The sequence below is a fragment of the Carcharodon carcharias genome, chromosome 2, assembly GCF_017639515.1.
Source record: "Carcharodon carcharias isolate sCarCar2 chromosome 2, sCarCar2.pri, whole genome shotgun sequence".
Lineage (NCBI taxonomy): Eukaryota > Metazoa > Chordata > Chondrichthyes > Lamniformes > Lamnidae > Carcharodon > Carcharodon carcharias.
In genome coordinates, this window is record NC_054468.1 from 213,326,209 (window position 1) to 213,354,109 (window position 27,901).

The 27,901-nt window shown below is 42.9% G+C and overlaps 1 protein-coding gene across 1 annotated transcript in view; it reads right to left on the bottom strand.

Moving 5' to 3' along the window:
• ryr2a (ryanodine receptor 2a (cardiac)) overlaps positions 1-27,901 on the bottom strand; it is an 806,696-nt gene that overhangs the window by 293,836 nt on the left and 484,959 nt on the right. Inside the window, exons 26-28 of the mRNA XM_041213076.1 lie at positions 9,473-9,620; positions 1,841-2,049; positions 180-354 (exon numbers count right to left, since the gene is read on the bottom strand). Of these exons, the coding sequence (XP_041069010.1) occupies positions 180-354; positions 1,841-2,049; positions 9,473-9,620 (532 nt within the window). The remainder of the gene's footprint in view (positions 1-179; positions 355-1,840; positions 2,050-9,472; positions 9,621-27,901) is intronic.

Genomic DNA, 27,901 nt, shown 5'->3' on the forward strand with positions numbered 1-27,901 from the left:
CAAAAGTAATGAATTCCATTATTTTATCCAGTATTAATATGACTAATGGTTCTCAAAGGTATGCAACTGGACAAGGCAGTCAATTAACATTTAATTCTGACTATTTTGTGTTTAAGTTTTAAAGTAGTATATACCAGTGGTAAAACTCTTTTCCAAATCATACATTAACCCTTGCTTACCATCTGCCACTTCAAAATCCTTGAATGCAAGTTCTGAGCCCGAGTCATCTAGCAGAACCTCCCCATTCAGAGTGAATGTCATGGTGTACTCGTTCATGTCCACCAGGCAGCCGACAACGTCCCCTGCCTGCCAGGAACGGCCAAAGTGTTCGTTCCCCTGGTGCCACCGTTGAGCCTACGGTAAATATCACATGCAAATAATTACAAGGTTAACAAATTGGTGTAATTGCTGCATGTTGAATGTTAAGCAGAGTTCAATCCTGTCATTGTCCAATAATTCAGTGAATAAACATGGTAGGAATTCTTTAAAGAAATCCTAGACAAAGGCGGGGTTTTCTTTCACCTTAAACTCCATTATTTTTGGTGATAATTTTTATGTTATAGGATGAGCTGATTGGTGCATTTTCTTTGTTAATTGAAATGAAGAAGCACATCTGCTTTTTGATGCATTCTTTCTCTCTAGAAAAGCCATTGTATTTGGCATGGTGACACAGCGGGCAAGATATTCCCTCTGCTATTGGGAATTACAGTTTGGGACAATTCACTGATCTTCAAACTGCCCTTGCAGGAGAGGGGAAATAGTCAACAGCCCTGATTTTCACAGCAGTGAAATTAATTGGCCTCTCAGCTAGAGGGCCAATTAGAGGCCTTGAAGCTTGAAAGAAGCAGCAGACATGGAGCCCTGGACCCGAGGTCTCCTGTCAGGAGGCCCCTAATGTAATTCCCACTGCCTGCGGAACTTTCAATGAGTCTTAAATGCCTAGTCAGCCTGCTGTATGCAGGTAGTTAGTCCTGCTATGAGGGTCGTCCAGAGGCAGGGTAGGGATAGGGCCAGGGGATTGGAACACCAGCCGGCGGGGCTATTATTAGCTCCCACCCACCTCTATTTGTAGCCCCGAGCATGAGCTGCAAGCTCCTGTGCAGCAGGTTGGTGCTTTTACACATACTGTATCACTGAAGTTAGAAAATGTGGAATCACTACTCCCACACAAGAAGTTTCTAATCATAGCTATACTCATAGAGTACAGTGCAGCACAGAGGTCTGGAGGGGCAGGGTGGGGTGGGGGAGGAGATGGGGTGGTCATGCGCACCTCACATCATCTGCTCCAAGAACACCCATTGATAGAGACCCAAGATCAACTTGCCTGGCTGTTCTCGCTCAGACAGGGCATGGTATCATCGGAGGGGGAACACTGAAGTAAAGACGAAGAAAATGAATGCACTAAAAATGGAAATGGATCGAAGGAATATTCATGTGAGCAGTGACAAAAATTAAAGCACAAGCATTTGGAGATATTCTTCCAAAAATGGGTAAGGCAGCTTGCTAGGGCAGAGTAGGGAGAGCTCCACTGGCTGTTCTGCATCTGCTTTGTGAATTCTTCATGACCTATTGTGTGATATTTTTCAATCCCCAACAATCATCATATTGAAAATTGCACCCCACCCCACACAAAAAAAGATCAAGCTTTATCATTTTCTCAAAGCCGTGTTGGTGGTTCACAACATATACTGAATCATTTTCTCGCAATAAAAGACAATTGAAATGTAGAAAGAAAAGTGACTACTGCGCTTTGATCTGACTATTTTTACTTCTTTCTGTTTATATCAACTCAGGGGCACAGTCCTTGACTTATCTGACTTGTTTTGAAGCATATACAAACCTTGAAGCCATCAAAAACAAAGGATTGATCATCTGTCCCCAGCTCCTGATCTGGGCGGCAGCCTGGTCTGGTCCAGCCGACACGCATGTCCTCAGCAGTCACTGCTTCAAACTCAAAGTACCACTTCCCACTTCTCACTGCGTAGGTTTTCTCAGCGCGGAAAATGCGGAACCTCTCTGCCGCATTGTTCAACAGATCAGATCTTGCAGCTATAATAAAGACACACACAAAGGAACATATAATTTATTGCTCCAGTTTGGAAACAAACAGCAACCTCAGGAAAACTGAAAGGATGAAAGTTTCCTCTGCCTTAACAGCTACAAGGTGTCAACCAAGCACCCAGTGTTAGGACTGCCAACTCTAGTTGGGCATATTCCTGGAGTCTTGGCATTTGATCACATGACATTTGAGCATGCGGCGTTTAATCACATGGCCACCTCCTGACCGGCTCTGTTCATAATCTCTACATTATAGAAACATCGTCTGCAAAATGCAGGCTTTGCTGCCCTGATGCCAATTGAGGCCCTTAAATGGTCAATTGAATCGTAGCATGGGATTTTTTACATCTAAGAGGGCAGACAAGGCCTCAGCCTGGCATCTAATCCAAAGGACAGCACCTCTGACAGTGCAACAGTTCCTCAGGACTGCGCTGGAATGTCAGCCTTGATTTTAGTGCTCAAGTCCTGGAATGGGATTGAGCCCATAACCTTCTGACACAAAGGTAAGATGGCTACCACTGAGCCATGGCTCTGACACTCCACAGGCCTAAATCTGCATCATATTCCAACAGAGATCAGTATAAGGTTCATGGCTACAGAAGGCAAGAAATCATAGAATCATAGAATGGTTACAGCACAGGAGGAAGACAATCAGCCCATCACATCTGTGCTGGCTCTTTGCAAGAGCACCTCAACCAGTTCTACACTCTGCCTTTCTCTGAAGCCCTGCAAATGTTCTCTCTTCAGGTGCCTATCCAATGCCCTTTTGAAAACCATGGTTGAATCTGCCTCCATCACACTCTTAGGCAGAGTATTTCAGATCCTAACCACTTGCTGAGTAGAAAAGTTTTATTGCCATTAGATCTTTCATCATTCAATTTAAATCGGTGTCCTCTGGTTCTCAACCGTTCTGCCATGGTAACAATTTCCCCCTATTTACTCTGTCTAGAACCCTCCTAAATTTGAACACCTCTATCAAATCTCCCCTCAACCTTACTTCTCTAAGGGGAACAGTCCCAGCTTCTCCAATCCACCCACAAAACTGAAGCCCCTTGTCCCTATAGAACCATTCTTGTAAATCTTTTCTGCACTCTCCCTAGAACCTTCGCATCCTTCCTAAAGTGTGGTACCCAGAATTAGATACAATGCTCCAGTTCAGGCCAAGCCAGTGTTTTATAAAGGATCATCATAACTTCCTTGCTTTTGTATTCTACTCCTCTATTTATAAGGCCCAGGATTCCATGTGCATTTTTAACCACATTCTCAATCTGCCCCACAACCTTTGATGATTTGTGCACATATACCCAACAAGTCCCTCTGATCCTGCACCCATTGTAGAATTGTACCCTTTAGTTTATATTGAATGAAGGTTTTTATTTTAATAGGTAACTTCTCACTCCCTTTAACAAATGACTGAAACTTGACTCTGCCAATTTATTCTTACTACACGGGGGTTGTTTTTTGAGCAGTTAAAATTGGACTTAGGATCTTATCTACCAATAGCAGCTGAAGAGTGAAACTCCAGACAACGGAAGCACACAGATACAAACCATTAATAGAAAGTATTCTTTCTCTGGACTATTACGCAATGCACAGGGATCGAACTTTAGTTCCAGGAGACCAACGACCAATGCAGAGGGATACACTGCCTGGGGTGGAATCTTCCGCTCTGAAGTTTGGTGGCGGGTACAGAAGTGCAAGTGATTTCCGTTGGGGGTGGGAGGAAATGGGTGAACGTCTGCAATCTTGAGCTGTTCTGCTCATTACTTATGCAGCTGTGCGGAGCACCGCAAATCTCATAGTGGGGGTGGGCAGGAAGCCGTCCTCCCTGCTTTTACCTCATGAGCTTAAAGGGCACATGGCCAGCCTCCTTCCCTTACCCCCTTAGCCTGCCTCCAAGGTCTAGCCTCCGCACCACCTTTCCACCCTACCTCCCACTATGAGCCTTCGCACAACTTGTGCTACCGGCAGCCGATCTGAATGAAGCTATGAGCAGTCCCCAAGGAGGTGAAAGTGCATCTACTGACCTCAAAGTCGTAGAAGAGGTGAAGCTCACCAGGGGCATGCCCCTTATATACAGTCATAAAAATGAACGTTCTAATTTCCTGCAGATGGTGATTTAATTTGGAGGGGGAACTTAACTCTAGCAAGATAGCCTTTTAATGAGCTAGCATGAGATGCTAATGCACGCTAAAGGGCTTCCCAACATTGTTCACCGGGAATCTCGACCCACCTTTAAAGTTCCGAGAACAGAATTCTGATAGGTCATCCCGATGCTGGGAAACTGATTTTTGGCCTCTTGCCAAATTAAGTTCGCCCGTCCGCCACACTTCCCACTGCCGGTGGGACCGGAAGATTCCATCCCTGGTGTGGCAGAGGTGCACAAAAAATGCCATCCCTCAATTTAAGAAGCCCAAATTTTCTTCCCTCTCCAAAGAAAAACAAAAATGAGCTCATCCTCCTGATACATGGTATATATATATTTAAACTTTGTAAAAAGAAAATAATTGTGAGGAGGCGTTGAGCTAAAGTCAAAACACTTCCACGCCACAGCTAATTTCAGAGCATTGCTGAGGTAGAGCTGAAGTTAATTGACCCCCTCCTCTCACAGCTTTGCTACTCTATGGTATTACGTGAGGAAAACCAAGAGAAAAGAACTAAAATGCCTTACAAAAGAAGTGCAAATGTTAGATCACAGGAATCTCATGCCAGATTATTTATATGGATCTCACTCGGCGTTAATATAAATATAAGCATACATGAAAATGGCAAAATAAAGTGCAAATAAGTGATGCTATTTGGCTCATCCAGCCTATCTATTCATAGAAACATTTGATTAATCACAACGTTTGACTGTCTCTTAAACTAACCATTTTTTGTTGAATTATATTCGGTTCTATGCAAACTCTCTGACAGGATGCTTAAATTTACCAATGTTTTAACAAGACACACCGAGGAGTATACCGCTCACGTAAACTAAACTAGAGCAAGTCTCCTGTTAAATACTTGCAGACCCTTGTGCCATCTTGACCATCGTGTAGCTTTTATTGAATTAATGGAATGCATACAAGCACTGTTGCTATGTTAACAATGTACATCTTCCCTGTTATCAGCAATGTAGAAATTTAATCTGTTCTACGATGCCAGAGAAAGTGACCTTGTGAAATGAAGAGTTTCTCTTCGATTTATTCAGATCTTACATTTAACCACCCCTGAATCCACTACATGTTAATAATTGTGTTGTCGACATTTCTAACCATCAGTATAAACCTTTGAAAGGCTCAGTTAGAATGATCGTTCAAAAGTGACATTTTAAATGTTCCAAATGTACACTTATTCTGTAGATCAAAGAATTGTATTGTGCAATCCTACGGATTTTCAGATCTTTCTGTGTGTTAGTGGCCAATTGGAGAACAGATTGATGAAAAAAACCTGTCAGTTCCATCAATGTTTACCATATCCATTTGACAGTTTAACGCTATTTACCAATTTCAATCATTAACTCCTGAGAGAGGCGAAACGAGAGAGAGTAAGGTCTGTTGAATTTCAGGAAAAAAATTGTAAGAAATCCCTCCTCAACTCAATAAGGCCATCAAGCAATCTTCAGGTGCCAAAGATTAACTATGATACATCACTATGCATAGCTAAACCAGGTCCCTGCTCTCTGTCCCAATTTCCTATACATAAGTCAAAAATGACAATTTAATTTAGGAAAGTAATTTGATAAGATTACTTGGAAAAAGCAATGTAAGGCATAAAATAGTTCAACCTACCATGCATGAACCCTAGGTGAGTGAGGATGGGATGGAGATCGAGGGGAGGGGTCACCAGCTGGGGAGAGATGGACATCAGAAGGCAGGACAGGGGTGTGGTTAACCATCCCACATCCTCCCTCGCGATCAAATGGCCCCCTACCTCCAAACCCAGTGTGTGCAGCCCATGTGCCTCCATGAAAATCCCCCTTAACAAGCTCTTAATCTGCTCCTCAACCACCTTAATTGGCCTTAAATGGAGATTGGGTGGATCCCCGACTGCATCCTTCCCACCCTTGGTGGGACCCAAAAATTAGCCCAACATATCAGATCAATGGAAAAGTCATCTATTTGAGATGCTGGCCTGGATAATATGCTCCGAAAATGTACACGTGCCAACATATTATCAGACGCAAAGACGTTGGGTCACGTTCCTGGTGTCATCATGCCAGTCTGGGATAACACGGTTAGCGGACAGGTCTGGAAATTGGGAGCTTGCCCACATTATACAAATTGAAGGTAATAGGCTAGTTGTGCTCATTAAAAAGGCAATCGACTGCCATATTAGTTTCTTCAATAAATATGAAGCAAAATGGAATAAAATGCCTTTCAGAATGGGATTTACGCCAGCCATATTTCCTGTTTTTTCATCAGGCAGGCTGTAATGATGAGTTGTCTGAGGACAGAGTTAGATCTTGGCTGTTCAGTGTTTGGCTGCTGGAATGCTTCGTGGAAGATGTAATTGTATACTGACTTAAACTCATAATTTAAGAACCTGAGACTTCATGCAGAGAGGTTCATTTCTGCATTGTCCTGCTAAAGAGGCCAGAGCTGCCTTTTAAATCACAGGCCGTGACCTCAATCCAGCTCTGATTAGGCGGGATACTATCAATCTGCGGCTCGGTACCCACCCAGCATTCTTAATCAGCCCAACTGACGCTTTATGTGGTGTCTTTAGATGGCGGGTTCAGAAGTCTCAATGCCGGCCTCTTCCATGTGCCCACATGCCGTGTACTATTCAGCCCGTTAGGCCCCATTTAAACTCTGTGTAAATGAATGGGTTTTGGTTCTGTTTCTCTCTCCACAGGTGCTGCCAGGCTTGCTGAATATTTCCAGCGTTCTCTGTTTTTATATGCTGGAATCAGTTGACAAATTGTGTAATTATTGTGTTACCAATCTGTAAATTGATCAGCACAGCAGTTCCAATTACAAACATGCTTCTGTTTCCTGCACATTAACATCTCAAGTTAAGGGCAGAGGAACTGATTGCTCTGGAAAATGCACATGTTCCTACTGTTCTTAACAGCTAATATGTATTTTTAAATGCCTTATTGCCTGCTATTTCTCCATTGGCAATCTGCTTTTAGGGAGCATACATAGTAGTTTCCTTCTGAAACAAAAACAGAATTACCTGGAAAAACTCAGCAGATCTGGCAGCATCGGCGGAGAAGAAAAGAGTTGACGTTTCGAGTCCTCATGACCCTTCCACAGAACTTGCTATTCCCTTTCATCTCAGATTACTTTGGAATTTTCTGTCCTACCATGTAATAAGTTCTACAATTTCAATATTTTTTATTTTTCCTTCTGACCCATTATCAAAAGACAAAGGAGAAACTAAATCTGTATGACTAAGTATTTCTCTAATTTTTGATTGATAAATCTCTCCTTACTGTGAAAGATGATACTCTTTTAAAAAAAAGTACTGCTTCCTCTAATTTAGATCTTCTTGCATGTCCATGCACACAAATCACTAAATGCTAATACACAGGTACAAAAAATAATCAAAATGGTGAATGTAATGGTGACCTTTACTTCCGAGGACTGGATTACAAAGGGGCGGAAGTTATGATTCAGTTGGAAATGGCCTTGGTGAGAACCCATCTGAAGTAGGCATTGTTTTGGGCACCGCACCACAGGGAGGACATATTGGCCTTGGAGGGGGCGTAGTACAGATTCACTAGAATGATATCGGGGCTTAATGGGTTAAATGCTGAGGACAGGTTGCAGAAACTTGGCTGTTACTTGCTTGAATTTGGAAGGCTGAAAGGTCATCAATTCAGGTGCTTAGAAGGATTAAATAATTCCACTGGGCAGATACTATTTACACTGATGGGGGAATTCACAACAAGGAGGCACGATTAAATTAGGAAATATTTATTCACTCAAAGGGTAATGGAAATCTGGAATTATCTCAAAATGACTTTGGATGTAGGGTCAATTGAAATTTTCAGGATTAAGACTAATAGATTTTTGCTGGTCTCTGTGGTCAAGGGTTATGAATCAAAGGAGTGTCAATAGAGTTGAGGTACAGGTCAGCCATGATCTAATAGAGTGGTGGAATAGGCTTGGGATAAGGAAAGGTTGAGTAGGTTGGGCCTATCCATTGGAGTTAGAAGAATGAAAGGTGATCTTATTGAAACATTGGATTCTGAGGGGGCTTGTTAGGGTAGATGCTGAGAGGATGTTTCCCTTTGTGGGGCAATCTAGAACTAGGAGCACAGGCTCAAAATAAGGATTCTCTCAGAGGGTTGTTAGTCTATGGAATTCTCTTCCATGGAGAGCAGTGCACGATGACTCATTGAATGTATTCAAGACGGAGGTAGACAGATTTTGATTGACAGGGGACTCGAAGGTTATTGGGGCAGGCAGAACAGTGGAATTAAGACCATAATCAGATCAGCCATAACCTTATTGAATGGCGAAGCAGACTCAAAGGGCTGAATGTCCTACACCTGCTCTTATTTTTTTTATGATCTTGTACAAAAGGTCTCTTTCTATCCCTATATTCCTTTGTATAAGAACACTAATTCATTAATCTCATTAATATTTAAACAGCATTAGGTGAAAAAAAAACACAAGCTGGGACATTTTTCCTTGAAATGAGTTCTCTCTATTGGAAGGCAGCCCAAATTGGGTAAAACTCTCTGTCAACCACTATATAATTACAATTTAACTCCCTAACTTGGCTAATTAGGAAGTTTTCTTTTCATCCCACGATTAGGAAGTGCGTCAGCCTGCTTGAATAGTGGTACACTGGGGACTTGAGATTTAGTTTCTTCAATAAATATGAGGTAATCAAAAAAAAATCAGTGGGTTGCATTTTGGACTTGGGACCAGAACCAGTGCCAGTGCAATCAGTGCCAAACATGTGTCAAAGGAAACTACCACTGTCCATTGGGCAATAGGCTTCACCACAGGTTCCTGAATGAAGATCTGTCATTTGGTCAATTTGATCCAATATACAGTTACTGTATAGTTTGTAGAAATGCTGATGCAATCAGCCATCTGCTGACTTTCACTTTCAATTCCTCTTGTAATAACTTGCTGATTGTGACCCTGCTGAGGGGGGGAAATCCTGAAGTGGGCGGCACATGTTTCCCCCTAGGTGATGAACAAAAATCATATTCACGGACATCTCCTAACATTCAGCGCAAGAGGGAGCATGGCAGAGGCCTGACTGATAATCTCCAATCACCTTCTCAGCTCAGGATTGGCACAGTGAAGAAAGAAGTGAAGAAAGAGGCAACAACAGTCATATAAAAAAAACACTGACCAAAAGTAACAATACTCAGCAACTAGTTTCTACTGTGAATATATAGCCAATAGTCGCTTATCATATAATCTTAGAAATAATCCAAGGCAAAAAAAAAGTTGAGATGTACCATGGTCCTGGTCCGGTGCCTCTAAATTATATCCATATCCTAAAAGTGTGCGAACTGCTTCACGCAGACTGTCCTTGTTGGATTTTTTTGTGCGCTCATCCAAAAGGGTATATGGAACCAGACGGGGGTTTCTTCTATTTTTGACATCCTGCGACAGAAGAAACATATTTAGAAACAAAACAAAAAAAATGCACAGTAAACCTTAGGATTAGGTCACATGTATGTCAGTCCAAGTAATTCGTTTTCATGTCGGAGAGAGTAAGTAGTCCAAATGTGATTCAGGGGTATGGGGAACTGACAGGAAAGTGGAGTTGAAGCCAAAGATCAGCCACGACCATACTGAATGGCAGAACTGGCTCAACAGGCCATATGGTCTAATCCTGCTCCTATTTCTTATGTTCTTAATACAGGGAGATTGTGTTTAGGATGTGATGCCTGATAAGCATTACGAACATCCAAACATACGAAATAGGAGAAGTAGACCATTCGGCCCGTCGAGCCTGCTCTGCCATTCAATAAGATCATGGCTGATCTGTTTGTATTACTAATTCTAGATTCCCATCTACCCCTGATAATCTTTGATTCCTTTGCCTAACAAGAATCTATCCACTTCCACCTTAAAACTATTCAAAGATCCTACCTCCACCACCTTCTGAGGCAAAGAGTTCCAAAGTCGCACAACCCTCTGAGAGAATAAAAATTCTCCTCATCTTTGTCCTAAAAGGGCACCCTCTAATTTTAAAACAGTACCCCCTAGTTCTGGACTCACCCACAAGAGGAAACACTATTTCCATGTCCACCTTGTCAAGGCCGTTCAAGAGCTTATGTACTTCAATCAACTCACTCTTCTAAACTCCAATGAAAACAAGCCCAGTTTGTCTAATCTTTCCTCAGGAGACAACACACTCATTCCAGGTATCAATCAGTAAACCTCCCCTAAACCGCCTCGAAAGCATTAACATCCTTTAATAAATAAGGAGACCCAAACTGCACACAGTGTTCAAGATGCGGTCTCACCAATGCCTTGCATAACTGAAGCATAACATCCTTACTTTTATGTTCAATTCCCCTCGTAATGAAGGATAGCATTCCATTAGCCTTCTTAATTACTTGTTGCACCAGCATACTAACTTTTTGTGACTCATGCACGAGAACACCTGGATCATTCTGCACCTCAGAATTCTGCAGTCGTTCTCCATTCAAGTAATATTCTGCTTTTTTTATTCTTCCTGCCAAAGTGAACAACTTCACAGCCAGAATTTTATGCTGGTTTTGCAGGCTTGCACCCGACCCAACAGCACATGAAATTGCACAAAAAGATATCAAGTGCACGTCCTGACATCATCACACACTCACGTGATATTTGCTTGGCGGGCAAACACGGCAATCAGAAGCACACCTGCCGACAATTAAGCGGGCAGTTAAGCCTACTAAGAAAGCAATTGAGATCGATTTTATGTGGCCCGTCTATTTCTATGTTTGGCAGACAGGCCAATCAGCCAGGTGGCCTTTACATTTTCGCTGAAACCTCGATCCAGGGCTGGATGAGATGTCTGGGGTGAAATTAAAAAAGCTATCTTGGGGCTGATGTTTTTCAGTTCTGCTGTTAGGTGCTTGAATGTGTAATATAGATGCAGTATGGTGCATTTTTTTCTTATAATTGAATCCATACAGGTCCGCTGCTTCTTGAGGCAGCTGTCTGCCTTCAGGGAGTTTGCTAGAAACGCCTACCCGCACCCTCGCTTTTGTCGGCCTCTCCCCATCCCTCCCAGCAGCGCTGAATTTTTCTTAGCAGGCGTCTCATGCTGACTGGCTGTTAATTGGCCAGCCAGCGTGAAATTGCGTTCAAGGTCTAATCACGGGCAGAGGTGCATTTCACGTCCGCTTCCAGGCCTGCCGATCGCACACACCCAATGAACATAAGATTCAGATCTACATTTCCCCACATTGTACTTCATCTGCCAGATTTTTGCCCATTCACTTAGCGTATCTATATCTGCCTGCAACCTCCTTATCACCTCTTCACGACATACTTTCTTACCTATCTTTGTGTCATCTGCAAAGTTAGCTACCAAGCCTTTGTTACCCTCATCCAAGTCATTGGTATAAATTGTAAAAAGTTGAGGCCCCAACACAGACCGCTGTGGGACTCCTCTCGTTATATCCTGCCAAACAAAAAATGACCCATTTATGTATAATCCCTGTTTTCTCCCAGCCTGCCAATCTTCTATCCACGCTAACATGTTACCCCTTACACCATGAGCTTTTATTTTCCACAATAACCTTTGATGTGACAGCTCATAAATGCCTTCTGGAAATCCAAGTACAGTACATCTGTAGGCTCCCCTTTATCTACGGCGCAAGTTACTCCTTCAGTGAACTCCAATAAATTGGTTAACCATGATTTCCCACTCACAAAACCATGTTGACTCTTCCCAATTATCTTGAGTTTTTCTAAGTGCCCAGCTATAATTTCCTTAATGATCGATTCTAGCACCTTCCCCACAACAGATGTCAGGCTAACTGGCAATGAATTCTCCTCATGTCTAAGGCAACAAGATAAACACTTATATTATAAAACCCTAAGCATCCAATGTGCTGCATCAATATGTCAGTGTACCAACAATTTCTCACAAGCAATCCTCCTGACTCCAGTCATGTCTGCACAAGGGGGAACTAGGCAGAAAACAGGCAATTGCTACAAGGATGCAAGAAGTATAGGTGATCATTCTGAGCTGTTCTTCAGCTCTTCCTGATAGCCTGTTTTAGAGCAGCAATGGTGAAACACAGTGAATGGTACATTCAGCTAGAGTAAGAGCACATCATAGGGAGATCATCAAGAAAGTAAAAGGAGATCTCACCATTGTTCATTTGGTTCAGACAATATTTAGATCAGCCAGACAAACAAAAAATAAAATGTATTTAAAATAAAAACAGAAAATGTTGGAAATACTCAGCAGGTCTGGCAGCGTCTGTGGAGCAAGAAACAGAGAGTTAGCATTTCAGGTCAAGGACCTTTCTTTGACACCTTCTTGAAGGCCTTTCATCTGAAATGTTAACTCTGCACTGGATTTTATGACTCTACTGGGCGTGTTTTTGGCGGTGGCTAGTCCACCGCCTCTCCGTCCACTCCAGACCCTGTCCCCATAATAGAATGAGTGGGTAAGGAGCCTGCCCTTAGGCCCACCCTTAGGCCTACTGAGGCCCTTAATTACTCAATTAAGGGGCAGATAAGGGCACAATTCCACCTCTGCCACATAATACAGATGGTGGTGGAAGCTGCATGAGAGTGGGCATGCTACTTTCTCACTAACCCTATAAGGCAGGAAGATGGGGTACCTCCTTTGGAGGGATGCCCTGTGTGCATCAGGGGCACTCCCTCAAAGATGGTATCTCACCTTGTGCCTCCCCCGTGGCTGCCATAACACAAACACCAACCCCCCCCCACCACCCCCCCAACACCCCCCCCACCCCCACCCCACCCCCCCCCCCTGGGTGCCTGATTCCTCCCTGTCCATAAAGCATTAGACCTTAGTCTGGTGTCCATGTTGCCTTATTCTTAGGACTCCTTGCAGTCCCAGCAGCACCCACTACTGAGTTCTGGTGCTGTTGGGACTGCAAGAGCTGCCAGCCAATTTGGCCGGCAGCCCTCAAGGGTGGGACGCTGAGGGGTGGATACCCCACACTGAGCTTGTTAAGGCCTCCTGCAGCATATTATCGCTGCGGGGCAGCCTTTTTTTAAAGTTGATTGGTTTGTGACCGACTTTTCTACGGGGAGGAAGAAAGGTCCCCAGAAAAATGCCCCCCATAAAATCCAGTCCTCTGTTTCTCGCTCCGCAGGTGCTGCCAGGCCTGCTGAGCGTGTCCAGCATTTTCTGCTGTCATTTCAGATTTCAAACATCTGCAGTATTTTGTTTTTGTCCCAATTTTTATTTCTCAGTTTGTGCTGAGGTTTCAGCTGATCTCTGAATTTGCATGAGGGCAGCTTTAGTTGACCTTTTCAATGGAAAACCAGCCAGGATTTCCAATGCCAATCTCTGTCCAGAAACTCTTGCTGGGACATGTGTGAGCAATGCCAACACTTACTTTAATTTTGGCTCTTTCATGAAGAACAATCACTTGGCAAAGGTATTGAAAGTTATAATGTCTTTATGAAGGAAAGAGAAAAAAAAGGAGAAAATTGGTACAAAAACTCCTACACAGGCAGGTGGCCAGCTGGACATCCACTGGTACGTCTCAGATGACAAAAGTGTAGCCCCAATGGAGTTTTTAAGTGAAGCATCCACCCACGGATGCAGAAAACTATAGCCGGGGTCACTGTTGGAAGGTAGCTGTGTATCTGATATTAGCAACCACAACCCCCATCCCATCCCCAGCCCAGGTCCCCAATCCTCTAGAGTTTTGGGCGAATGAGAATTTTCCCCTTCCTGAATGTGCAGCATTAAAAATAAAATAAAATATATTTATATACCACCTTTCACAACATCACAATGCAATTTATTTATGTCACTGGCAAGGCCAGTATTTACTGTCTACTTCTATTTGCACTTGAGAACATGGCGGTGAGGCACATTTTTGAACCACTGCAGTGCATTGGGCTCTCCCACTGTGCTGGTAGTGTAAGCTGGTTTAGATTTTAGATTTTATTTTAGTACAATTTAGTGTGCATGCTCAAACTTGCAAAGAACCAACTTGGTCAAGTTGCCATTTTATACTAACACGTGGGCAGAAAAGATGCAAAGTTGATATTGTATTTACCGACGACACAGATGATTGTGTTGGAAGAAAATACCTCAATGTAATTGAAGGATAAGTAATTAATAAATTTTAGTTGATTGAGTAAACTGATTGATTAGTTTGTAGTTAATTGATAAGTCTTTGATTATTGATGATTGTACTATTGTTTTATTTTGCTAATCAATAAACTTTGATATTACTGGCTAATTCAGTGTCTGAGTCTTCACTAATCTCTGCCTAACTAAATCAGTTTAAAGGTGTAATTTTGGTTCCAGAAATTAGGCTGCATGCAATTAAATTAAACCAAAGTCTTGAATTTATTAAATACCCTTTTTCCGGTGCGGACACAATGGGCCAAATGGCTCCTTCTGCACTGTAAAAATTTTGCAAAAACTTACACTAGACAAGGTGCTCCAGGATTTTGATCCAGTGACAGTGAGAGAACAACACGATTCCAAGACAGAATGGTGTGTGAATGGAGGGGAACTTGGAGGTGAATGTGTTCCCGTGCCACTGCTGCCCTTGTACTTCTACGTGGTAGAGTTGAGCATTTGGGAGATGTTATCGATAAACAAAGCACTTTTGCAATGGGGTCCCTGTTGTAATTTTAGTTTTAATTTTGATGGATGAGGGATGAACAGGAAAACTCCCTTGCTCTTCTTCCAATAATGCCTAAGAGGGTAGATTGGGTTGGTCAAACTTCTCATCTGAAATACATCATTCCCAAAAGCGGAGCCTTAAGTGCCTGGGCCCATTGTGTATTCAAATCTCCAGAATGGGGCTTGAACCCACAACCTGCTAGCTCAGCTGCGAGTCTTATCACTGAGCCAAGGCCAATGTACAATTTATTAATTCTTCCGCTAAGAGTTAAATCGAACCATTAAAAATATAAAAGTTTGAAGAATTCATTTTACTTTCTGAAATATTGTAGAAATACATTAATTCCAGTTGTTTAGAGTGATGTGTCTCATTAACCCAGCACAGTCATTTTAACAATGAACCACATACATTGAAAATTCAATCTCATCATGTAGTTGGTTACTGTAGTAATTATGGTTTTATTTAGTGTGTATTGTACCTTTAAGAATAATATTTGTTAAGGAAGATCACATGATCCGTGGTAACCAATAGGAAAGTAGAGCAGGCTTCTCTCAGTCAGTGTAGTGATAGAGTTGGTGTTGAAAGCACACATGTAGTTGCTGCTGATTATAATGTAAATAAACTTATTGTTTCCACTCAAGAAGTGTCTGCAGTTCAATTCTATTACAAATAAGCAACTCGGCCACCCTACATCAAACTGGCAGCGAAGATAAAACAGGATTGAACAGAAGAAATCAAGTTAAAAAGAAATCGGCACTGTACCTCACCCAGTGATTGTAAGTAGCAAGCTCTGTTAGAATCGAAGAAATTATCCTCTCTCAAAATGCCACAGTTTGGGAGAATTGATCCTTTTGAACCAGCCATGGATGATTGGTCTCAATATATAGAATACCTCATGTTCTTTTTTCAAGCGAGCAAGGTTACGGGGGAAGAGAAGAGACGAGCGATCCTCTTGAGTACTTGCGGGAGTAAAACCCACAGTTTGATTCGAAGTTTGATAGCACCCAGTACCCCAGATTTGAAGAATTTCGATGAATGGATGGACCACGTGAGGGGACATTTTCAACCCAAGCCCTCAGTCACGATGCAAAAGTTCAGGTTCAATTCACGAAACAGAGCCCTGGGTGAGCCAACTACATGCTATGCAGCAAATTTGAAGCAGCTAAAGGGCCATTGTGAGTTCGGTACGACTCTGAACGACATGCTCAGAGATCGTTTAGTGTGTGGTGTGAAAGAAGACACTATTCAGAAAAGATTATTGTCCAAAGTGAATTTGGATTTCAAAAAGGCCCTAGAGATAGCGCTAGCCATGGAAAGCGCTATAAGAGATTCGCGAGCAACACAGGATGTGCAAAATGGCACTGTTCTCCACATAGTGTAGGAAACCTCAGCCAAAAGTGGCGCAAAAAAAGCAAGACTCTGCCGAGAAGCAGGAAACAGCCCTCGCTAGCTGAAGAATAAAGAAAAATAACTAAGCAGCAAAATCAAAGAAAATTTTAACAGCGGTGGAAACAATCAGTCTTTTAGCAATTGGCAATTTAAAAAAAGTGAATGCTACTATTGTCACAGAAACTGACATATGACAAGGCAGTGCAAGGAAAGATTTGAGCAGGTTTGTAAACAAAAGAAGAAGCCCAATGAAATTTACGACATAGAAGAGCCACATAAAACAAATTCTGACAATTACTCGTTGTTTAATCTGAAAGTTGGAAAGACAGAGCCAATACTTGTCAGTGAAAGTAAATGGCCAACCTGTTAAAATGGAAGTAGACACGTGAGCTTCCACTGCCATAATTGGGGAATATACTTTCAGGTATTTCAATTATGGTGAACATCAATTAAGCTTGGAACAAACAACTGCCAGACTAAAAATGTATATTTTCACATGAATTCAAATGAAAGGCATACACAGAGTAACTGTCCATTATGGAGCCAATCGGCACAGCCACCCATGATGGTGGTAGCAAGCGAAGGGCCAAGCCTCCTCGGGCGAGATTGGTTAAAAGATATTAAGTTAAACTGGTCCAAAATCTTCCAGCTAAGAGCAAGTAGGCTACCAGAGCTACTTAGAAAGTATGCCACCGTCTTCAAGAACGAACTGGGAAAAATCCAGGGCCTGCAGTCCAAGACTTATGTGGTCCGGAAGCAACCTTGCACTTCATGAAGGCGAGACCCACATCATATGCCCTGTGAGAAAAAGTCAATGCTGAGCTGAACAGGACGGAGAAACTGGGTGTTACACAAGCTGTTCAGTTCTCAGAGTAGGCAGCACCCATAGTCCCCAACCTTAAACCCGACCAAAGCGCCCGAATTTGTAGGGACTACAAACTGACGGTTAACAAAATAGCCAAACTGGACAGGTACCCCATTCCACAAATTGAAGACCTGTATGTCAAGCTGGCAGGAGGGACAATGTACATAAGGCTTGACATTAATAACTCTTATCAACAACTAGAATTGGATAATGTCTCCCAGGAATTTGTCACAATTAATACCCCACAAAGGGTTGTACCAATATATACGATTACCATTCGGTGTCTCCTCAGCTTGTGTCATCTTTCAGAGAACAATGGAAAGCTTACTGCATGGACTGCCCCAGGTTGTAGTCCATTTAGACGATGTATTGGTGACAGGATTCACTAAAAAAGAGCATTTGGCAAACTTAGAAGAATTCTTAAAATGTTTCTGGCAACCTGGAGCACGTCTGAAAAAAGAAAAGTGCACTTTCCAAGCGAGGGAGGTAATCTATTTGGGTCACCAGGTAGATTCACAGGGCCTCCACCCGGCTGAAGAGAAAGTGAGAGCCGTAAGAGAGGCATCAGCACCAAAGAATGCCTCAGAGCTCAAATCATTCCTAGGAATGATCAACTATTATGAACGGCTCTTATCCAATCTGCCTACAGTGCTGGCCCCACTGTAATCTCTACTCAAAAAGAACAAATATTGGTCTTGGGAGGTGACCCAGGAAGAAGCTTTCATAAAGGTGAAACAATGGTTGCACTTGTCCAAACTATTGGTACATTATGACCAGACGAAAGATGTGACGCATCTCCCTACAGAGTGCTATCTCATTGGAAGGACAACGGCACGGAATGGCCAATAGGTTATGTATCAAGGACACTTATCACAGCGGAAAAGGGATACTCGCAGATAGAAAAAGACCTGTCAATCATCTTTGGTGTCAAGAAATTTCACCAGTACGTACAGGGCCGCCATTTCACAACCATTTCAGATCACAAACCACTATTTGTGTTGTTTAGTGAAGAAAAAGCTACACCACCCATAGCCTCAGCAAGAATACAATGATGGGCCTTAATTCTGGCAGCATATGAATACACTTTTGTACAAAGGCCTGGCAATCAAATCACAAACACCAATGCCCTAAGCTGTTTGCCTTTACATGAAAACGATGAGCATGTCCCAGTTTCACAGAAACTTGCCTTACTGTAAAATTTCTTAGATTCCTCGCCAATATGTGCTCAACAAATCAGAGACTGGACAAGTCGGGATCCAATCTTATCTCAGGTATGACAACAAATGCTACATTGTTGATCCCAGGAGCCCGTAAGGATGAAATGAAAACATACTTCAACAGAAGGCAAGAAATACCAATCAGGATGGCATCCTATTGTGGGGTGCACGAGTGATAGTTCCTCCAAAGGGAAGGGAACCACTTTTAATTGAACTACACAGTGCCCATCCATAGCACGCAGCTATGATCCATGGTGGCCAGGAATGGATGGCCAAATACAGTGTTTGGTAAACCACTGTGTGCAATGTCAGCATCTGCAAAAGTTGCCAGTGACAGCTCCATTACACCCATGGGAGTGGCCAGGTAGACCCTGGGTGCAGTTATACATTGACTACATTGGACCTTTCCTGGGAACAATGTTTCTGCTCATTGTCGATGCCCATTCAAAGTGGTTAAAAGTATATGAGGTGAATTCACCAATGTCGGGTGCTACAATTGAGGAAGTACGTCAGAGTTTTGCCAATCATGGGCTACCAGAAGTAGTCATTTCCAATAACGGCATGACATTTATGAGTGCTGAGTTTCAATGGTTTATCAGCCTCAATGGTATCACTTATGTGAAGCCTGCACCGTACCACCTTTTCTCAAACGGACTGGCCGAAAGGGCGGTTCAAATGTTCAAGGCATGCATGAAAAAGCTAATTGGTGATTCCTTGGCAACCAAGCTAGCACACTTTCTTTTTCATTACAGGACTACCCCTCACACAACAACCGGTGACAGACCAGTGGAGTTATTGTTGAAATGCTGCCTCAGGACGAGATTGAGCTTAATAATGCTGAATTTAGAGTGGAAGGTGGAATGGAGTCAGGGAAGCCAGAAAACTAGACGGCATAGTTGTGAGAAGAAATTTACCACGGGAGAGCCAGTATATGTGAAGAACTTCAAGGACCAATGTGATTACCGGGTGAAATAAGTTTGGTGACTGGACCTCTATCTTACTACGTGGATCTTCCGTAAACATGTGGTTCATCTAAGGAAGAGAGAGACAGATCATCAAGATATGGTTTCACCAGTGACCATGACCGGGTTCGCGTTTCCTGTTGAAGATGCTCAACTCAGGACTGACATGTCTGATGTTCCTGTAAGAGCTGAGGATACAGAACCGCAAGTGCCCAGTGAAGCACCTGATGTTCAGGCAACTCTGGAAAAGCAGGTACCTGACAAAGAATCTGAAGCTGTGGAGCTGCGACATTCCACACACATCAGGAAACCACCTGAAAGACTAAACTTCTAAATTCCTTACCCAGTGTAAATATTATGTTGTCTTGAAAAATATGCACTTGTAAATATAATATGTATAGCCAAGTTAAAGGGGGAGGAATATAGTGGAATTATGGTTTTATTTAGTGTGTAATATACCTTTAAGAATAATATTTGTTAGGGAAGATCACATGATCTGTAATAACCAATAGGAGAGTAGCGCGGGCTACCTTCTCGGTCAGTATAGAGATAGAGTTGGAGTTGAAAGCACACATGTAGTTGCTGCTGAGCATCTTGTAAATAAACTTAACATTTACACTCAAGAAATATTTGCATTTCAACTCTATCACAAATAGGCAACTCGGCCACCTTACAACAGTTACATCCTTGGAGAGGTTACATATGTCCTACTTGTGTGTAATTTGTGACATTGCAGCATGAGATTTACCACAACCTGTTCATGAGCTGTGAATGGAATACCAAGAACCTTCTCTCTTATTTACAACACGCGGAAGACTACCAGATTTCTTTACTTTATGTCTAATATCTATAAGAAAAAATCATTTTTTTATTTTGGAGCAATAAGGTGGAATCTGTGGTGATTGTGAGAGTCCAGGAGATATTTATCAATGGAAGGAGTTAGAGATCTGTTTCTTGTTTAGGCTACAATCTTAGTTTCTAAGCAACTATTTATTTGTGATCCATGCAAATAGCGATCTGTAACAGAAAATGAAGGCTGTGTGGTTGCCAAGGCAACATTTATTTAGTAAAACACAATTTTCTGCATTTCACAAAAGATTTTCAAGTCACAATAACTGGTTCATATAAGGCTTTGAAACAATGAAAAAAAATCATGTAATAAATGTTAGTTCATGCTTTCGGCACTTGAGCCCACAATTTAAAATGTTTTTCCCTTTGCATGGAAGTAAGGGGGGCAAAGTTAAGGGAGGACAGAAATGCCATCTGTTCAGTTCTGCTGGGACTTAATTATGTGGTAGATTAACTACTAACATTGACACTGCCGAGAAACAACACTGGTTCAGCAAAATTGCTTGTGAGGTCCTAGGAATACAGCATGTGAGGGAAGGCACTATGGGTGGAATCGTCCGGTCCTTTGGCAGCAGGTGTCGTGGCAGGAGGGGTGGGAGAATTCGGCATGAGGCGGAGAAATTGGTTTTACGACGTCGTGAAATCACAGCGAGATCATCCGATGGGACGAATCCCGCTGGGAGCTGCCATGGACACGATTTGCATCCTGCTAATGGGGTGCAAAGTAAGGCCCAACTGGAATTGTCCCCCCACGCCCGATTTATTGTAACGCAGGCAGGAAAGCACGCCGGCCCAGAATGCATCTCGACAAGCGTGACGTGAAGCAGTCAGGACTTGACTTTAGGGCCTTTCTCAGATTGTGGACCTCCGAGGAGATGATGATGCTGGATCCCTACAGCTACTGAAACCTAGGGGAACCCGTGCATCGCATGCTGGGTGGATCAGAAATGGTGTGGTTGATTGCTTTTAGCCATTTACAACTTTTCCCCAAGACTGCCGCTGATTTTCTGGTGGTTAGGGGAGTAGACCAAAAGAAACCCAGGGCTGAACTTTACATCCCGTCGGCAGGCGCACACCCAACCCGATCGGGCGTAAAATTGTGTGAGATGATGCCGGGCGAGTGCTCGAAAGTCATCACGCACTCGCGCGATATTTCGCTCGGCAGGCGCGTGCAAAAGTTGGAAGCCTGCCCACCGACAATTAAGAGGGCAATTAAGCCCATTAAATGGGCTTAATTCTCGTGGCCCATCTAACCTAACAGTTGGCGGACGGGCAAATCGTCCAGGTGACTTTAGCATTTTTCATCAAACCTCATCCAGGACAGGATGTAATTTCCATTATGAAATAATATTAAAATGAATATCTGTGGACAGCAGTTTCATCAGCTATATTTTCGGGTGCCTGATTGTGATGCATGGACATTTTTTTGCAGCTTTTAAACCTTTATTTTAGCATTTTCAGGCCTGCAGCTCCTTGAGGCAGTTGTCTGCCTTCAGGGAGCTGCCTTGCAGCGCTCACTTGCACCTGCGGAAACGTCATCATCCGCCCTCTTCCCACCCCCACCCCAGCAGCGCTGAGCTCTTCAGCGTGGGTTTCATCTTGGCCGGCCGTTAATTGGCCAGCCAGTGTGGAGTAGCGGTTGGGGGCCCGTTTCCCGACTGCTCCTGGGCCCACCATTCAGGCGTGCCTACCAAATGTAAAATTCAGGCCTTGGTGTTAATTCTAAGAGTTCAGTTTTGCTTTGTGATGGATGGTATACAGATTCATTGCAAAGTTAACGTGGGTGAAATAAATTAACATTGATCATGTTGTTTTTTCAGTTTATAAATAAATTGATGACAAATATCTAACTCTGAAGCAACTATCTGAAAATAGTGCGGGTTAAAAGATACTTTTAAAAATTATGCATTTATGGAAACAACATTTTCCCCATTTAAAATGTGAAGTGCACAAAGAAACTCGAGAGAAATGTCAGAATGATCTGTAAACTCTGCTCTGTATGTTAATTCGCAAATTAAATCACTTGTACCTTACCTTTTCCTCCAGATTATACTTGTTCATTCTGATATGCCTATCGCTGGAATTTCCAAAAGGCATTCGCTAAAGTTACCAGAAAATATTAATACACTAGATAAGGGTTCATGGAGTTGGGGTGATATATTAGCATGGGTAGAGGATTGATTAATGGACAGGAAGCAGAGAGTAGGGATAAATGATCATTTTCAAATTGGCAAGCTATCGCTAGCGCAGTGCATCAGATATTTACAATCTATATTAGTGACTTAGACAAAGAGACAGAGAATAACATATCTAAGCTTGCTGATGATCCACAGCTAGGTGGGAATGCAAGCTGCGAGGAGGACACAAAGAGGCTGCAAAAACATATTGACAGGTTAATTGAGTGGGCAACATGGTAACAATTGGATTGTAATCTGGGGAAGTGTGAGGTACTTCACTTTGGCGCTAAGAATAGAAAAGCAGGATATTTTTTAAAAGGGGTGAAATTTGTAAATGTTGATGTTCAGGGAGACTTGGGTTTACTTGTACATGGAACTTAAAAAGTTAGCATGCAAGTACTGCAAGCAATTAGGAAAGCAAATGGCATGGATTGAGAATTGGTTAACAGACAGAAAACAGAGACCATGAATAAATGGGTCATTCTCAGGTTGGCAAGCTGTGACTAGTCAGGTACCACAAGGATCAGTGCTTGGGCCCCAGCCATTCACAATCTATATCAATGATTTGGATATTTCCAAGTTTGCTGATGACACAAACCAAGATAGGAATGTGAATTTGAGGAGGGTGCAATGATTCCTCAAGGGAATTTAGCCAGCTAATAAGCAGGCAAGAACATGGCAGGTGGAATATAATGTGAAAAAATACAAAGTTACCCACTTTAGTAGGAAAAACAGAAATGCAGAGCATTTCTTAAATGGTGAGAGATTGGGAAGTGTTGGTGTCCAAAGGAACTAGGGTGTCCTTGTTCATGAGTCACTGAAAGCCTACATGCAGATGCAGCAAGCAATTAGGAAGGCAAATGGCATGTTGCCCTTTATTGCAAGAGAATGTGAGCAAAGAAGTCTTGCTGCAGTTGTATAGAGCCTTGGTGAGATCACACCTGGAGTACTGCATACAGTTTTGGCCTCCTTACCTAAGGAAGGATATACTCCTATTGAGGGATTGTAACCAAGGATCACCAGAATGATTCCTGGGATAGTGGGACTTTCCTATGAGGAGAAATTGAGGACACTGAACCTGTATTCTCTCAAGGTTAGAAGAATAAGAGGCGATCTCATTGAAACATATAAAATTCTTACAGGGCTCGACAGGGGAGATGCAGGAAGGATGTTTCCCCTGGCCGGAGATCTAGAACCAGGGGTCACAGTCTCAGAATAAGAACTGAGATGAGGAGGAATTTCTTCACTCTAAGGGTGGTAAATGTTTGGAATTCTCTACCCCAGATAGCCATCATTGAGTATGTTCAAGACAGAGGTCAATAGATTTCTAGACAGTCAAGACATCAAGGCATATGAGGACAGTGCAGGAAAACAGTACTGAGGTAGATTAGCCATGATCTAATTGAATGGTGGAGCAGGCTCAAGAGGCCGAATGGCCTACTCCTGCTCCTATTTCCTATGTTCCTATATTGGCCTTTATTGCAAGTGGATTTGAGTGTAATAATAAAGAAGTCTTGCTACAATTATATGGGGCGTTGGTGAGACCACTCCTGGATTTCAGTGTGCAGTTTTGGTCTCCACTTAAGGAAGGTTGACTTACATTGGAAACAGTACAGAGAATCTTTGGAATTCTCTATCCCAGAGGGTTGTGGATACTTCATAATTGAATATATTTAAGTCTGAGATAGACAGATTTTGACCTCTCAGGGAATCAAAGGAAATGGAGAATGGTTGAGAAAGTGGATTTGAAGCCTAAGATCAGCCATTGAATGGCAGAGCAGGCTCCATGGTCGCCTCCTGCTCCAATTTCTTATGTCCTTAGGATCTTATTGCCCGTCACTAATTGTCCTGAGGTGATGATGGTGGGCCTTCTTTTTCAACTGCTGATACAGGTTTGGTAGAACTGAGTGGCCACTTCAGAAGATAGCCATGAGTCAACCATACTGGTATGGAACTAAGGAGGCAGCAGATTTCCTTCTCGTGAAGGACATTACTGAACAGGTTGGGCTTTTAAGATATACTGACAGTTTCATGGTCAATTTTACTGATGCCATCTGTACATTTCAGATTTTTTAACCTGAATTCAAATTCTCCAACTCACACACTCTAAATTGTTTGTCCAACCTTCTGGATTTAGTGAAGTTTTAGGGCAAGTTGGTTTTATTTTAATCAGTTTTCCAACTAAATTATAAGAAAATCTGTCATACCCTCAGGACAACCCAAAGTCCTTTACAAGCAACAGATTGCTTTTGAAGAGCAGTGACCGTTATGTATGCAAATATGTCACCTAATTTTTGGGCAAACAAAGCCCCACAGACAATAATTAAGCAGCCAAATAATGGCTTCATATCTTTGGTAATGGGGATGTTGTAAGAAAATTGGGCAGAATCGAGAAATGCCAAATCTTTGTCCGGAAGAGCTAGCACTGCCAGTATTCACATGGGTCTGTGTTGGGCAATACTCCAGCCTAATCTTAGCTCATGGCAACAGAGGAGACAGGGCCAATGGCAAAGCTTTCTCATGCTCTAAATTTCTAAGGTTCCCATCTCCATTTTAGCCAATGATCTTGATCCTCTAAGAACACTGCAACAAGGTCAATTTAAACACAATGGGGACCACCAGGATCTTGAAATGCAGCCTACAAAATTTCTAACTCTGCACGTTCATAAAAGAGGTGAATCAGCTGCAGAGTTTGACCTTTCGTAGGAGTTACCAGTAATCCCCAATCAGTTGTCGAGCATCTTATTTTCACCATCCCCCTCCATCCCCCCACAAGCTCATGAAGCACTCATACTTTTGCTAATGCCCAATAGAAATATTTGAATGAGATAATGGTGTTAATTGTGAAAGGAATGACAGCTGGAATATAGGGAGAACTCATTGCTCTTCTTCAAATAGGGCTACAGGATTACATTGTAGCAATGAATCAGCACAAACAAGATGAGTCAAATGTCTTCCCACAGTGCTGTAAATCTCTAAAGTTCTGCAAGTCATATGCATTATAAATTTATCTCTAATGATGCTGCAACCATTGGAGGCAATCATCCTGGAAGATAATTTGGGTAAACACAAGGAGCACTGTGGTCTGCAGTCTGCAACTGAGAGAGGATTCTTGCTTTTGCCACACAACACAGAGAAGTCCCTCAATGGTTCATCCTGAACCTCAAACTGAAGAGAGAATCTTTAACAGATTTTTAAAGGCAGAGAAAGGGACGGCAAAGCAAGTCAGATTTGGAAGAAAGATCCAGAGGCAGGGATATAATAGCTAAAAGGTTGAATTTGTGAGTCTAATAGAGGAAACATGGGACAAGTTTGTAGCCTGCATTTAATGCAACATAAGCTGCTCTGACTTGCTGACATGTTCTTTCATCTCATATGTCAAGAAAAATTTTTGCTGAATCAACCAATGGACAAAAGAGATTCCTTTTGCTCAAAAAAAAAGACAGAAAGAAACTAAAGCAGAACACTGAATGTAGCGGAGACATCTGAAACTTGGGGGGGAACCATGGAGGTATCTCTCTGGAGAAGATCACTCAAATAGGGTCTGGCAAGGCCATCAAGGAAAGAAAAATGAGGATGAGAGTCTTGAAGCCAATTTTCTGGGGTGCAAGTATTCAGGAGAGCTAGACAAGGTCAGAGTTGGGGGTTGCGAGGGGTGGGTAGGGGGATGCTGGATGTGTGGTGCCGTGTGTGAGAAAAGGTCCAGACATAAGAGTTCTGGATTTGCAGAAGTTTGTTCCATTCAACGGAATGTAGCACAACAAGGAGAGCATGAAATAAAAGGATCCTCAAGCTGATGAAGCCTTAGGGGAGTGAATGGCATAGTGCCATTGTCACTGGACTGGTAATCCACTGGTTGCCCAGGGTAATGCTTTGGTGACCCAGGTTCAGATTCCATCAAGGCAAATGAAGGAATTTGAATTCAATAAAAATCTGGAATTAAAAGTCTAATGATGACCATAAAAACCCATCTGGTTCACTAATTTAGGAAAGCCTAAACCTCGCCTGGTCAGGCCTACATGTGACTTCAGACCCACAGCAATGTGGTTGACTCTTAAATGCCCTCTGAAATGGCCCAGCAAGCCACTCAGTTGTGTCAAACCACTAGAGAGTCATCGTCCGAGGCACTGGAAAAGACAAAGGCAAACCCAGCCCTGTCGGCCCTGCAAAGTCTTTCTTACTTACATCTGGGGGCTTGTTCCAAAATTGAGACGGTTGTCCCACAAACTGCCCCAACCTTGACAGACTAGTCAAGCAACAGTTTCACATAGCCACGGAATCGTACCTTACAGACCATGTCCAAACACCACCATCCTACTGGTAAGACAGACACAGCAGAGGTGGTGGCACAGTGGTATCGAGTTGGGAGGGAGTCGCCCTGGGAATCCTCAACATCAACTCTGGATCTCTTGAAGGCTCACGGCATTAGGTTAAACAAGAAACCTCCTGCTGATTACCAGATACCGCGCTCCCCCCTGCCCTCGTGCCGCCTCCCCCCCTGGCCCCCCCCACAAACCCCCCTGTCAGCTGATGAATCAGTGCTCCTCCATGTTGAATACAACTTGGGAGGGCACAGAATATACCCTTGGTGGGAGACTTCGATGGCCATCACCAAGAGTGGATTGGTAACACCACCACAGGCTGAGCTGGCCGAGTCCTAAAGGACATAGCTGCTAGACTGGGTCTGCAGCAGATGGCGAAGGAATCAACAAGAGGAATAAACATATTTGACCTCATCCTCACCAACCTGCCTATCACAGATGCAGTATTGGTAGGAGTTACCACTGCACAGTTCTTGTGGAGACAAAGTCCCATCTTCACATTGAGGATAACCTCCAACCTCCAACGTGCCACTACCACTGTGCTAAATGGGGTACATAGATTTCAAACAGATCTAGCAACTCAAAACTGTATACTGGTTACTCAATCACAATCTATAACCTCATGGCCCAGCATATCCCCCAGTCTGCCATTACCATCAAGCCAGTGAATCAACCCTGATTCAATGGAGAGTGCAGGAGGGCATGCCAGGAAGAGCACCAGGCATACCTACAAATGAGGTTTCAACCTGAAGGACTACTTGCGCGCCAAACAGTATAAGCAGCAAGTGATAGGGCAAGTGATTCCACAACCAATGGACAGACTTAAGCTCTGTACTCCTGCCATATCCAGTTGTGAATGGTGGTGGACAATTAAACAACTCACTGAAGGAAGGGGCTTCACAAACACTCCTATCCTTAATGATGGAGGAGCCCAGCATATCAGTGCATGTGCAATAATCTTCAGCCAGAAGTGCCGAGTGGATGATCAATCTTGGTCTCCTCCAGAAGTCCCCAGCATCATAGTTGCCAGTCTTCAGCCAATTTGATTCACTCCACACAAATGAAGAAACGGCTGAAAGCACTGGATACTGCAAAGGCTATGGGCCCGGGCAATATTCCGGCAACAGTACTAAAACTTGTGCTCCAGAACTTGCTGTACCACTAGCCAAGCTGTTACAGTACAGATACAAGACTGGCACGTATCTGGCTCTATGGAAAATTACCCAGGTATGTCCTGTACACAAAAAGCAGGACAAATCCAACCCGGCCATTTACCGTCCCATCAGTCTACCCTTCAACATCAGTAAAGTG